Genomic DNA, 14,204 nt, shown 5'->3' on the forward strand with positions numbered 1-14,204 from the left:
CCAGGTATTGATCCTGCAGGTCATCTCTGATACCATTACTACCAGGTATTGATCCTGCAGGTCATCTCTGATACCATTACTACCAGGTATTGATCCTGCAGGTCATCTCTGATACCATTACTACCAGGTATTGATCCTGCAGGTCATCTCTGATACCATTACTACCAGGTATTGATCCTACAGGTCATCTCTGATACCATTACTACCAGGTATTGATCCTGCAGGTCTCTAGCTGATACCATTACTACCAGGTATTGATCCTGCAGGTCATCTCTGATACCTTTACTACCAGGCATTGATCCTGCAGGTCATCTCTGATACCATTACTACCAGGTATTGATCCTGCAGGTATTGATCCTGCAGGTCATCTCTGATACCATTACTACCAGGTATTGATCTTGCAGGTCATCTCTGATACCATTACTACCAGGTATTGATCATACAGGTCATCTCTGATACCATTACTACCAGGTATTGCTCATGCAGGTCTCTATCTGATACCATTACTACCAGGTATTGATCCTGCAGGTCATCTCTGATACCTTTAGTACCAGGTATTGATCCTGCAGGTCATCTCTGATACCATTACTACCAGGTATTGATCCTACAGGTCATCTCTGATACCATTACTACCAGGTATTGATCCTGCAGGTCATCTCTGATACCATTACTACCAGGTATTGATCCTGCAGGTATTGATCCTGCAGGTCATCTCTGATACCATTACTACCAGGTATTGATCTTGCAGGTCATCTCTGATACCATTACTACCAGGTATTGATCCTGCAGGTCATCTCTGATACCATTACTACCCGGTATTGATCGTGCAGGTAATCTCTGATACCATTACTACCAGGTATTGATCCTGCAGGTCATCTCTGATACCATTACTACCAGGTATTGATCCTACAGGTAATCTCTGATACCATTACTACCAGGTATTGATCCTGCAGGTCATATCTGATACCATTACTACCAGGTATTGATCCTGCAGGTCATCTCTGATACCATTACTACCAGGTATTGATCCTGCAGGTCATCTCTGATACCATTACTACCAGGTATTGATCCTGCAGGTCATCTCTGATACCTTTACTACCAGGTATTGATCCTGCAGGTCATCTCTGATACCATTACTACCAGGTATTGATCGTGCAGGTCATCTCTGATACCATTACTACCAGGTATTGATCCTGCAGGTCATCTCTAATACCATTACTACCAGGTATTGATCCTACAGGTCATCTCTGATACCATTACTACCAGGTATTGATCCTGCAGGTCATATCTGATACCATTACTACCAGGTATTGATTCTGCAGGTCATCTCTGATACCATTACTGCCAGGTATTGTCCTGCAGGTCATCTCTGATACCATCACTACCAGGTATTGATCCTGCAGGTCATCTCTGATACCTTTAGTACCAGGTATTGATCCTGCAGGTCTCTAGCTGATACCATTACTACCAGGTATTGATCCTGCAGGTCATCTCTGATACCTTTACTACCAGGTATTGATCCTGCAGGTCATCTCTGATACCATTACTACCAGGTATTGATCCTGCAGGTCATCTCTGATACCATTACTACCAGGTATTGATCCTGCAGGTCTCTATCTGATACAATTACTACCAGGTATTGATCCTACAGGTCATCTCTGATACCATTACTACCAGGTATTGATCCTGCAGGTCTCTAGCTGATACCATTACTACCAGGTATTGATCCTGCAGGTCATCTCTGATACCTTTACTACCAGGTATTGATCCTGCAGGTCATCTCTGATACCATTACTACCAGGTATTGATCCTGCAGGTCATCTCTGATACCATTACTACCAGGTATTGATCCTGCAGATCTCTATCTGATACCATTACTACCAGGTATTGATCCTACAGGTCATCTCTGATACCATTACTACCAGGTATTGATCCTACAGGTCATCTCTATCTGACACCATTACTACCAGGTATTGATCCTGCAGGTCATCTCTGATACCATTACTACCAGGTATTGATCCTGCAGGTCTCTAGCTGATACCATTACTACCAGGTATTGATCCTGCAGGTCATCTCTGATACCATTACTACCAGGTATTGATCCTGCAGGTCATCTCTGATACCATTACTACCAGGTATTGATCCTGCAGGTCATCTCTGATACCATTACTACCAGGTATTGATCCTGCAGGTCATCTCTGATACCATTACTACCAGGTATTGATCCTGCAGGTATTGATCCTGCAGGTCATCTCTGATAACATTACTACCAGGTATTGATCCTGCAGGTCATCTCTGATACCATTACTACCAGGTATTGATCCTGCAGGTCATCTCTGATACCATTACTACCAGGTATTGATCCTGCAGGTCATCTCTGATACCATTACTACCAGGTATTGATCCTGCAGGTCATCTCTGATACCATTACTACCAGGTATTGACCCTGCAGGTCTCTAGCTGATACCATTACTACCAGGTATTGATCCTGCAGGTCATCTCTGATACCATTACTACCAGGTATTGATCCTGCAGGTCATCTCTGACACCTTTAGTACCAGGTATTGATCCTGCATGTCTCTATCTGACATCTTTACTACCAGGTATTGATCCTGCAGGTCATCTCTGATACCATTACTACCAGGTATTGATCCTGCAGGTCATCTCTGATACCATTACTACCAGGTATTGATCCTGCAGGTCTCTAGCTGATACCATTACTACCAGGTATTGATCCTGCAGGTCATCTCTGATACCATTACTACCAGGTATTGATCCTGCAGGTCATCTCTGACACCTTTAGTACCAGGTATTGATCCTGCATGTCTCTATCTGACATCTTTACTACCAGGTATTGATCCTGCAGGTCATCTCTGATACCATTACTACCAGGTATTGATCCTGCAGGTCATCTCTGATACCATTACTACCAGGTATTGATCCTGCAGGTCTCTAGCTGATACCATTACTACCAGGTATTGATCCTGCAGGTCATCTCTGATACCATTACTACCAGGTATTGATCCTGCAGGTCATCTCTGACACCTTTAGTACCAGGTATTGATCCTGCATGTCTCTATCTGACATCTTTACTACCAGGTATTGATCCTGCAGGTCATCTCTGATACCATTACTACCAGGTATTGATCCTGCAGGTCTCTAGCTGATACCATTACTACCAGGTATTGATCCTGCAGGTCATCTCTGATACCATTACTACCACGTATTGATCCTGCAGGTCATCTCTGATACCATTACTACCAGGTATTGATCCTGCAGGTCTCTAGCTGATACCATTACCACCAGGTATTGATCCTGCAGGTCATCTCTGATACCATTACTACCAGGTATTGATCCTGCAGGTCATCTCTGACACCTTTAGTACCAGGTATTGATCCTGCATGTCTCTATCTGACATCTTTACTACCAGGTATTGATCCTGCAGGTCATCTCTGATACCATTACTACCAGGTATTGATCCTGCAGGTCATCTCTGATACCATTACTACCAGGTATTGATCCTGCAGGTCTCTAGCTGATACCATTACTACCAGGTATTGATCCTGCAGGTCATCTCTGATACCATTACTACCAGGTATTGATCCTGCAGGTCATCTCTGACACCTTTAGTACCAGGTATTGATCCTGCATGTCTCTATCTGACATCTTTACTACCAGGTATTGATCCTGCAGGTCATCTCTGATACCATTACTACCAGGTATTGATCCTGCAGGTCATCTCTGATACCATTACTACCAGGTATTGATCCTGCAGGTCTCTAGCTGATACCATTACTACCAGGTATTGATCCTGCAGGTCATCTCTGATACCATTACTACCAGGTATTGATCCTGCAGGTCATCTCTGACACCTTTAGTACCAGGTATTGATCCTGCATGTCTCTATCTGACATCTTTACTACCAGGTATTGATCCTGCAGGTCATCTCTGATACCATTACTACCAGGTATTGATCCTGCAGGTCTCTAGCTGATACCATTACTACCAGGTATTGATCCTGCAGGTCATCTCTGATACCATTACTACCACGTATTGATCCTGCAGGTCATCTCTGATACCATTACTACCAGGTATTGATCCTGCAGGTCTCTAGCTGATACCATTACTACCAGGTATTGATCCTGCAGGTCATCTCTGATACCATTACTACCAGGTATTGATCCTGCCGGTCTCTAGCTGACACATTTACTGCCAGGTGTTGTGTCAATTTAAAACTTGCATAAGACAGTCCACAGGATATGCCTCGATTCAGCAGTCTCTTCCAGGCCATCATGGCATCTTTTTTTCTTGATGATAGCTACATTAGCAGCTAATTAGCATTACTTTTATACAGATAAAAGTCACCTTGTCCTAGAGAGATATACATGGTTATCAACATGTCACGCCAAGGTAAGCCTACACGAATCATAGCCCGTATATGTTTCTAAAATCCCCTTTGGGGAAACATGAATGGTGGGAAAACGATTGCAACCACTTCCTTTTTTTACGGCTAGGTTTTATGGGTATTATGACTCATACTCTGGTACTCTATGGAAGAAACAATGTCCTTACTATGACTGTGATGTGTCTCCCTAAACTACTGTAAGATGAACGCACTAACTGTAAGTCGCTCTGGATAAGAGCCTCTGATAAATGACTAAAATGTAAATGATTCGATTTTTACCTTGAGAACACTTAATAGACTGAGAGTGGCCGGGTATAAGGAAGTGTCATGTTATTACCAGCTGTGATTGGTGTTTCAGCGTTGCTATGCAACATCATGGAGTTGCTGTGGACTCATCCCCTACTCTGTGTGATGTCATACCTGCTCCTCCCCTTCACCGTGCTACTCAGCTTCCTGATTGAAAATACACACAGGTAAGACACATGCACACGCACACACTAGTGCTGAGCGATTAACCAACATCTCTGTTATTCGTTTTTTAAAGGGGCTTGTTTTCATCACATCAGAGGCATTTCTAGGACAGTGAGAAGTCAAAGCCCAGACAGGTCAGGGCTTCGCTCTCTGAATGACACACCTTATAACAACTTCCGGTGTCTAAAGATACATGTCGTCCTGCTTTGTGGCATTTCGCAAAGGCTCTGTGTTCTAATGATCACACTATAAGGCTCTACTGATCACACTATAAGGCTCTGTGTTCTACTGATCACACTATAAGGCTCTACTGATCACATTATAATGCTCTATGTTCTACTGATCACACTATAAGGCTCTATATTCTACTGATCACACTATAAGGCTCTACTGATCACACTATAAGGCTCTGTGTTCTACTGATCACACTATAAGGCTCTATGTTCTACTGATCACACTATAAGGCTCTATGTTCTACTGATCACACTATAAGGCTCTACTGATCACACTATAAGGCTCTGTGTTCTACTGATCACACTATAAGGCTCTATGTTCTACTGATCACACTATGATGCTCTATGTTCTACTGATCACACTATAAGGCTCTATGTTCTACTGATCACACTATAAGGCTCTATGTTCTACTGATCACACTATACTGCTCTATGTTCTACTGATCACATTATAAGGCTCTATGTTATACTGATCACACTATAAGGCTCTATGCTCTACTGATAACACTATAAGGCTCTATGTTCTACTGTTCACACTATAAGGCTCTATGTTCTACTGATCACACTATAAGGCTCTATGTTCTACTGATCACACTATAAGGCTCTACTGATCACACTATAAGGCTCTACTGATCACACGATAAGGCTCTGTGTTCTACTGATCACACAATAAGGCTCTGTGTTCTACTGATCACACTATAAGGCTCTATGTTCTACTGATCACACTATAAGGCTCTATGTTCTACTGATCACACTATAAGGCTCTACTGATCACACCATAAGGCTCTACTGATCACACTATAAGGCTCTACTGATCACACTATAAGGCTCTACTGATCACACTATAAGGCTCTATGTTCTACTGATCACACTATAAGGCTCTATGCTCTGCGGATCACACTATAAGGCTCTATGCTCTACTGATCACACTATAAGGCTCTATGTTCTACTGATCACACTGATCAGACTTCATTCATTCAGTGAGGAGAGAGAGACTTCAGTGAGGAGAGAGAGAGAGAGACTCATTCATTCAGTGAGCAGAGAGAGACTTCAGTGAGGAGAGAGTGAGAGACTCATTCATTCAGTGAGCAGAGAGAGAGAGGCTCATTCATTCAGTGAGCAGAGAGAGAGAGAGGCTCATTCATTCAGTGAGCAGAGAGAGAGAGAGGCTCATTCATTCAGTGAGGAGAGAGAGACTCATTCGTTCAGTGAGGAGAGAGAGACTTCAGTGAGGAGAGAGAGACTTCAGTGAGGAGAGAGAGAGAGACGTCATTCATTCAGTGAGGAGAGAGAGACTTCAGTGAGGAGAGAGACTCGTTGATTCAGTGAGGAGAGAGAGACTTCAGTGAGGAGAGAGAGAGAGACTCATTAATTCAGTGAGGAGAGAGAGAGACTCATTCATTCAGTGAGGAGAGAGAGAGACTCATTCATTCAGTGAGGAGAGAGAGAGACTCATTCATTCAGTGAGGAGAGAGAGACTTCAGTGAGGAGAGAGAGACTCATTCATTCAGTGAGGAGAGAGAGACTTCATTGAGGAGAGAGAGAGACTCATTCATTCAGTGAGCAGAGAGAGACTTCAGTGAGGAGAGAGAGACTTCAGTGAGGAGAGAGAGAGAGACTCATTCATTCAGTGAGCAGAGAGAGACTTCAGTGAGCAGAGAGAGACTTCAGTGAGGAGAGAGAGAGAGACTCATTCATTCAGTGAGGAGAGAGAGAGACTCATTCATTCAGTGAGGAGAGAGAGAGAGACTCATTCATTCAGTGAGGAGAGAGAGAGAGACTCATTCATTCAGTGAGGAGAGAGAGAGAGAGAGGCTCATTCATTCAGTGAGGAGAGAGAGACTTCAGTGAGGAGAGAGAGAGAGAGAGAGACTCATTCATTCAGTGAGGAGAGAGAGAGAGAGACTCATTCATTCAGTGAGGAGAGAGAGAGAGAGAGGCTTATTAATTCAGTGAGGAGAGAGAGACTTCAGTGAGGAGAGAGAGAGAGACTCATTCATTCAGTGAGGAGAGAGAGAGAGAGACTCATCCATTCAGTGAGGAGAGAGAGAGAGAGGCTCATTCATTCAGTGAGGAGAGAGAGAGAGAGAGGCTCATTCATTCAGTGAGCAGAGAGAGACTTCAGTGAGGAGAGAGAGAGAGACTCATTCATTCAGTGAGGAGAGAGAGAGAGACTCATTCATTCAGTGAGGAGAGAGAGAGAGAGGCTCATTCATTCAGTGAGGAGAGAGAGAGAGAGAGGCTCATTCATTCAGTGAGCAGAGAGAGACTTCAGTGAGGAGAGAGAGAGAGACTCATTCATTCAGTGAGGAGAGAGAGAGAGACTCATTCATTCAGTGAGGAGAGAGAGAGAGAGAGGCTCATTCATTCAGTGAGCAGAGAGAGACTTCAGTGAGGAGAGAGAGAGAGACTCATTCATTCAGTGAGCAGAGAGAGACTTCAGTGAGGAGAGAGAGAGAGACTCATTCATTCAGTGAGGAGAGAGAGACTTCAGTGAGGAGAGAGACTCGTTGATTCAGTGAGGAGAGAGAGAGAGAGAGGCTCATTCATTCAGTGAGGAGAGAGAGAGAGAGGCTCATTCATTCAGTGAGGAGAGAGAGAGAGACTCATTCATTCAGTGAGGAGAGAGAGACTTCAGTGAGGAGAGAGAGAGAGACTCATTCATTCAGTGAGCAGAGAGAGACTTCAGTGAGGAGAGAGAGAGAGACTCATTCATTCAGTGAGGAGAGAGAGAGAGAGAGGCTTATTCATTCAGTGAGGAGAGAGAGAGACATTAGCGCCTGTGTGTATACCAACATCCTACAGCACATTGTCTTGGTGGGCTAAGTCAGGAATTGTTTTTAAAATAACTGCGCTAAATACTTGTCTGTTTGTGATGTCAAAATTGTGACAAATGAGCAGTGTAAAATACACACATTTAGTAAGTCAGGGAATTAGCAGGACATCGCTTTTTTAAAGCTTTTCTTTTCTTTCTCTCTCTGTGTGTGTGTGTGTGTGTGTGTGTGTGTGTGTGTGTGTGTGTGTGTGTGTGTGTGTGTGTGTGTGTGTGTGTGTGTGTGTGTGTGTGTGTGTGTGTGTGTGTCAGGATGGGAGTTTTAGGGTTCTGGCTGTGGCAGGATCTACGCCAGATCATGTTCTATTTAATGAACATCCTGGACTCCAGCCTCCGCAGAAACCTACAGAACAGGTACAACACAGACAGATACACACACACACTAGAGATTCATATTTTGTGTCTGTGTCAGAGCACTATGTACAGCACATCCTGTATGTATATATCTGGTGTGTGTGTGTGTGCATGAAGTGTGTGTGTTCTCAGGGTACGACCACCTCTCTTCCTGCCCGTGATGACAGAGGTGCAGGCGGAGTACGAGGGTCTGGAAGAGACCCCCCAGGGACAGATGTGTTCCACCCTCCGCCTCCACCTCTCCTCTTTCTCACCACCTCTCTCCGTCCTCTCCTCCCTCACCAGACTCCATCACAATCTTACTCCGCATGGATCTGGAGCGAGAGAAGGAGGGAGAGGAGGAGGCAGAGACGACCCCCACCATACCTCTCTATCCTGGGCTGAAAGAGGGGAGGATGAAGAAAGAGAGACCTTGGTTGACCCCCCCGGCACCCCATCCTAATAAAACAGACCTTTGTTGACACAACCCTGGCCCCCGATCCTAATAAGACAGACCTTGGTTGACCCCCTCCGGCACCCCATCCTAATAAGACAGACCTTGGTTGACCCCCCTAGCCCCCCATCCTAATAAGACAGACCTTGGTTGACCCCCCTAGCACCCATCCTAATAAAACAGACCTTGGTTGACCCCCTTAGCACCCATCCTAATAAAACAGACCTTGGTTGACCCCGCTAGCCCCCCATCCTAATAAAACAGACCTTGGTTGACCCCCCTAGCCCCTCATCCTAATAAAACAGACCTTGGTTGACCCCCCCCCTAGCCCCCCATCCTAATAAAACAGACCTTGGTTGACCCCCCCCCCTAGCCCCCCATCCTAATAAAACAGACCTTGGTTGACCCCCCTAGCCCCCCATCCTAATAAAACAGACCTTGGTTGACCCCCCCTATCCCCCCATTCTAATAAAACAGACCTTGGTTGACCCCCCCCTAGCCCCCCATCCTAATAAAACAGACATTGGTTGACCCCACTAGCACCCCATGCTAATAAAACAGACCTTGATTGACCCCCCTAGCACCCATCCTAATATAACAGACCTCGGTTGACCCCCCTAGCACCCATCCTAATAAAACAGACCTTGGTTGACCCCCTTAGCACCCATCCTAATAAAACAGACCTTGGTTGACCCCCCTAGCCCCCCATCCTAATAAAACAGACCTTGGTTGACCCCACTAGCACCCCATCCTAATAAAACAGACCTTGGTTGACCCCACTATCACCCCATGCTAATAAAACAGACCTTGGTTGACCCCCCTAGCACCCATCCTAATATAACAGACCTCGGTTGACCCCCTAGCACCCATCCTAATAAAACAGACCTTGGTTGACCCCCTTAGCACCCATCCTAATAAAACAGACCTTGGTTGACCCCCCCCTAGCCCCCCATCCTAATAAAACAGACCTTGGTTGACCCCCCTAGCCCCCCATCCTAATAAAACAGACCTTGGTTGACCCCACTAGCTCCCCATCCTAATAAAACAGACCTTGGTTGACCCCCCTAGCCCCCCATCCTAATAAAACAGACGTTGGTTGACCCCCCTAAACCCCCATCCTAATAAAACAGACCTTGGTTGACCCCCCTAGCCCCCCATCCTAATAAAACAGACCTTGGTTGTGCCCCCTAGGCCCCCATCCTAATAAAACAGACCTTGGTTGACCCCCCTAGCCCCCCATCCTAATAAAACAGACCTTGGTTGACCCCACTAGCTCCCCATCCTAATAAAACAGACCTTGGTTGACCCCCCTAGCCCCCCATCCTAATAAAACAGACGTTGGTTGACCCCCCTAAACCCCCATCCTAATAAAACAGACCTTGGTTGACCCCCCTAGCCCCCCATCCTAATAAAACAGACCTTGGTTGACCCCCCTAGCCCCCCATCCTAATAAAACAGACCTTGGTTGACCCCCCTAGCCCCCAATCCTAATAAAACAGACCTTGGTTGACCACACTAGCACCCCATGCTAATAAAACAGACCTTGGTTGACCCCCTTAGCACCCATCCTAATATAACAGACCTCGGTTGACCCCCCTAGCCCCCCATCCTAATAAAACAGACCTCGGTTGACCCCCCTAGCACCCCATCTTTATAATAGGCTATTCACACTAGACTAAACAGATTCTCTAAAGACTTTGAGAGAATACCCTCGGACAGACCGTTTACTAAAATGTAAAATGCTAACTTCTTACGTCTCGACCTCTACCTACACGCTTAGCCATGAGAATTCAGAAATCAGAATTTAAGCAGACTGAAATTGTTGCCTACTGAATCAAAATATTCAAGGACAAGCATTACGCTTTACCACATGCTTCCTAGTCGAACCAGTTTGAGTATATATTGAGATGTCATGTTGTGATGAGGAGAGTTTTCTTTTCCACGTCTGTTCCAAGCACACACTTTATTTTATTTTTTTCTTGAGGCGTGTCGCAATTCAGTAGCCGACGTGTATTGGCCAACAGCAGGGATTCTTCAATGAACTGTGTCTTGTCGTTCAGACAATTCATTTTCATGAACATTTTTTCACTTGAGAAATACTGCACCAACATCTTAGTTAGACGTAGAACTGTGTGACTAAGATCTTCTCGGCAAAAACGTCAAAATGTATTACCAATTTGTTTTTTTTTTTTGGGGGGGGGGGGGGTTATTTTAGATTAATTTAAACAATTTCGAGGAAGTGCGGCCGCCTTTTTCTCGTTTTTCAAGCAAAGGTATTTGAAGGAAGTATCCACAGACATTCCCTTCGCCTAGCCGAGTTCTGCTAGGAACTAACCAAACCTACTGTATGTGTGCAAACTCTTTGAGCCGATGTCAACCTAGTTGCCTAGGATTTTTGTAGTCGACTCGAAGTGGTCAAGGAGTCCATGGAATCAACTCTTTTGGAGTCGACTCCCAGTGGTCAAGGAGTCCAGGGAATCAACTCTTTTGGAGTCGACTCCCAGTGGTCAAGGAGTCCAGGGAATCAACTCTTTTGGAGTCGACTCCCAGTGGTCAAGGAGTCCAGGGAATCAACTCTTTTGGAGTCGACTCTCCACCACTATTATCAACTGCCCCAGTGAATTGTCAACTTTTTCAGTCACAATTTGCTTTTTTTCATGTAGTTATTTGCATGATATTGATAAAAATGAAGGTAGGCTGAAAAATAATATAGAAGCTAGCTATTGTTTAGGTAATGTTGGTTGACGTCAGCATTCAGCTAACTAATTAGCTAACTTAGCTAGTAAGTTAGCTGTATGTGGAGAGGATGCAGACAATTTGTTTAGCCTGCTACCTAGCTCTGTATAATATGAATTACACTGTATAATAACGTTACTGTTATAGTCGTATGAGAGGGTTAAACGTTTATTTTTTTCGATGCTGAAATAACCTGATGAAGCAAATGTTGTTAGCTAGCTAGCTAGCAGCTGAGTGTATAGATGAGAAAAGAAACCATTGATACGTCTGCACATGCTTGTGAATTATTACATTATTCAAGAGTGTAATATGGTTTCGTTGAACTAATACAACAGTGAATACTTAGTTGTGTCCTTGTACTTGGTTCCAGTAGTGGTGCGTGGGGGAAATCACTGGGGAAGCCAAGCCAGTATAAAAGCCATATTACAACCTACTGTATGTTGTGATAATTGTGAGGTTTGCTCTATAACCCCTTTCGTTAATATACCACCGTGATATACAATAAGGCCCGTGACATCAAAAGAGACAACAGTCACACAGCGGCGGAATAAATTCAACCACACGTTTGTTTTATTAAAAAGTGGCAAGTGATTTTGCAAAGATAACTGAACTAAATGACTACCGCCCTGTAGCACTCACTTCTGTCATCATGAAGTGCTTTGAGAGACTAGTCAAGGACCATATCACCTCCACCCTACCTGACACCCTAGACCCATTCCAATTTGCTTACCGCCCCAATAGATCCACAGACGATGCAATCACCATCGCACTGCACACTGCCCCATCCCATCTGGACAAGAGGAATACCTATTGTTCAGATGGACAAGAATGCTGTTCATTGACTATAGCTCAGTAGTCAACACCATAGTATCCTCCAAGCTCATCATTGAGCTGGAGGCCCTGGGTCCTGCCCCACCCTGTGCAACTGGGTCCTGGACTTCCTGACAGGCCGCCCCCCAGGTGGTGAAGGTAGGAAACAACATCTCCACCCCGCTGATCCACAACACTGGGGCCCCACAAGGGTGCGTGCTCAGCCCCCTCCTGTACTCCCTGTTCACCCACGACTGATCCTCAACACTGGGGCCCCACAAGGGTGCGTGCTCAGCCCCCTCCTGTACTCCCTGTTCACCCATCACTATGTTGCCACACACACCTTCAACTCAATCATCAGGTTTGCAGACGACACTACAGTAGTAGGCCTGATTACCAACAATGACGAGACAGCCTACAGGGAGGAGGTGAGTGGTGCCGTATGTGCCCTCCAGGACACCTATAGAACCCAATGTCACAGGGGTGGCAGAGCTCGAGGTGCAGAGCTCGAGGTGGCAGAGCTAGAGGTGGCAGAGCTTGAGGTGGCAGAGCTAGAGGCGGCAGAGCTCGAGGTGGCAGAGCTAGAGGTGGCAGAGCTCGAGGTGGCAGAGCTAGAGGTGGCAGAGCTAGAGGTGGCAGAGCTAGAGGCGGCAGAGCTCGAGGTGGCAGAGCTAGAGGTGGCAGAGCTAGAGGTGGCAGAGCTCGAGGTGGCAGAGCTCGAGGTAGCAGAGCTAGAGGTGGCAGAGCTAGAGGTGGCAGAGCTCGAGGCGGCAGAGCTAGAGGTGGCAGAGCTCGAGGTGGCAGAGCTCGAGGTGGCAGAGCTCGGGGTGGCATAGCTCGAGGTGGCAGAGCTCGAGGTGGCAGAGCTCGAGGTGGCAGAGCTCGAGGTGGCAGAGCTCGAGGTGACAGAGCTCGAGGTGGCAGAGCTAGAGGTGGCAGAGCTAGAGGTGGCAGAGCTAGAGGTGGCAGAGCTAGAGGGATGTTTGTCAGACCATGAGACATCCTGAAGATTGTTCTTCTCACGTAAACGTCTGTAGTGTCCAAATGGTTTGGCCTACAGGTTAGGTTAGGTTGGGTTAGCTTAGGTTAGATTAGGTTAGGTTAGTTTAGGTTAGATTAGGTTAGGTTAGATTAGGTTAGGTTAGGTTAGGTTGGGTTAGGTTAGGTTAGATTAGGTTAGGTTGGGTTAGTTTAGATTAGATTAGCTTAGGTTGGGTTAGGTTGGGTTAGTTTAGATTAGGTTAGGTTGGGTTAGGTTAGGTTAGATTAGGTTAGGTTAGGTTAGGTTAGGTTTGGTTGGGTTGGGTTAGGATAGGTTATATAAGGTTAGGTTAGGTTACTTTGGGTTGGGTTAGGTTAGGTTGGGTTATTTAAGGTTAGGTTGGGTTGGGTTAGGTTAGGTTGGGTTATTTAAGGTTAGGTTTGGTTGGGTTGGGTTAGGATAGGTTATATAAGGTTAGGTTAGGTTACTTTGGGTTGGGTTAGGTTAGGTTGGGTTATTTCAGGTTAGGTTAGGTTGGGTTATTTAAGGTTAGGTTAGGTTGGGTTAGGTTGGGTTAGGTTAGGTTATTTAAGGTTAGGTTAGGTTGGGTTAGGTTATTTAAGGTTAGGTTGGGCTGGGTTAGATTAGCTTGGGTTAGGTTGGGTTATTTAAGGTTAGGTTAGGTTAAGTTGGGTTAGGTTATTTAAGGTTAGGTTAGGTTAGGTTGGGTTAGGTTAGGCTAGGTTGGGTTAGGTTATTTAAGGTTAGGTTGGGTTAGGTTGGGTTATTTAAGGTTAGGTTAGGTTATTTAAGGTTAGGTTGGGTTAGGTTGGGTTGGGTTAGGTTGGGTTAGTTTGGGTTATTTAAGGTTGGGTTAGGTTAGGTTATTTAAGGTTAGGTTGGGTTAGGTTGGGTTATTTAAGGTTGGGTTAGTTTGGGTTAGGTTA

At 45.4% G+C, this 14,204-nt stretch overlaps 1 protein-coding gene across 1 annotated transcript in view; it reads left to right on the forward strand.

Moving 5' to 3' along the window:
* Window positions 1-13,111, forward strand: part of LOC139417635 (patatin-like phospholipase domain containing 1) — a 35,088-nt gene extending 21,977 nt beyond the window's left edge. Inside the window, 5 exon segments of the mRNA XM_071166843.1 lie at window positions 4,764-4,878; window positions 8,195-8,296; window positions 8,429-8,560; window positions 8,562-8,711; window positions 12,757-13,111. Of these exon segments, the coding sequence (XP_071022944.1) occupies window positions 4,764-4,878; window positions 8,195-8,296; window positions 8,429-8,560; window positions 8,562-8,711; window positions 12,757-13,111 (854 nt within the window).
* The last annotated feature ends 1,093 nt before the right edge of the window (window positions 13,112-14,204 follow it).

The sequence above is a fragment of the Oncorhynchus clarkii genome, chromosome 9 (assembly GCF_045791955.1).
Source record: "Oncorhynchus clarkii lewisi isolate Uvic-CL-2024 chromosome 9, UVic_Ocla_1.0, whole genome shotgun sequence".
Classification (NCBI taxonomy): domain Eukaryota; kingdom Metazoa; phylum Chordata; class Actinopteri; order Salmoniformes; family Salmonidae; genus Oncorhynchus; species Oncorhynchus clarkii.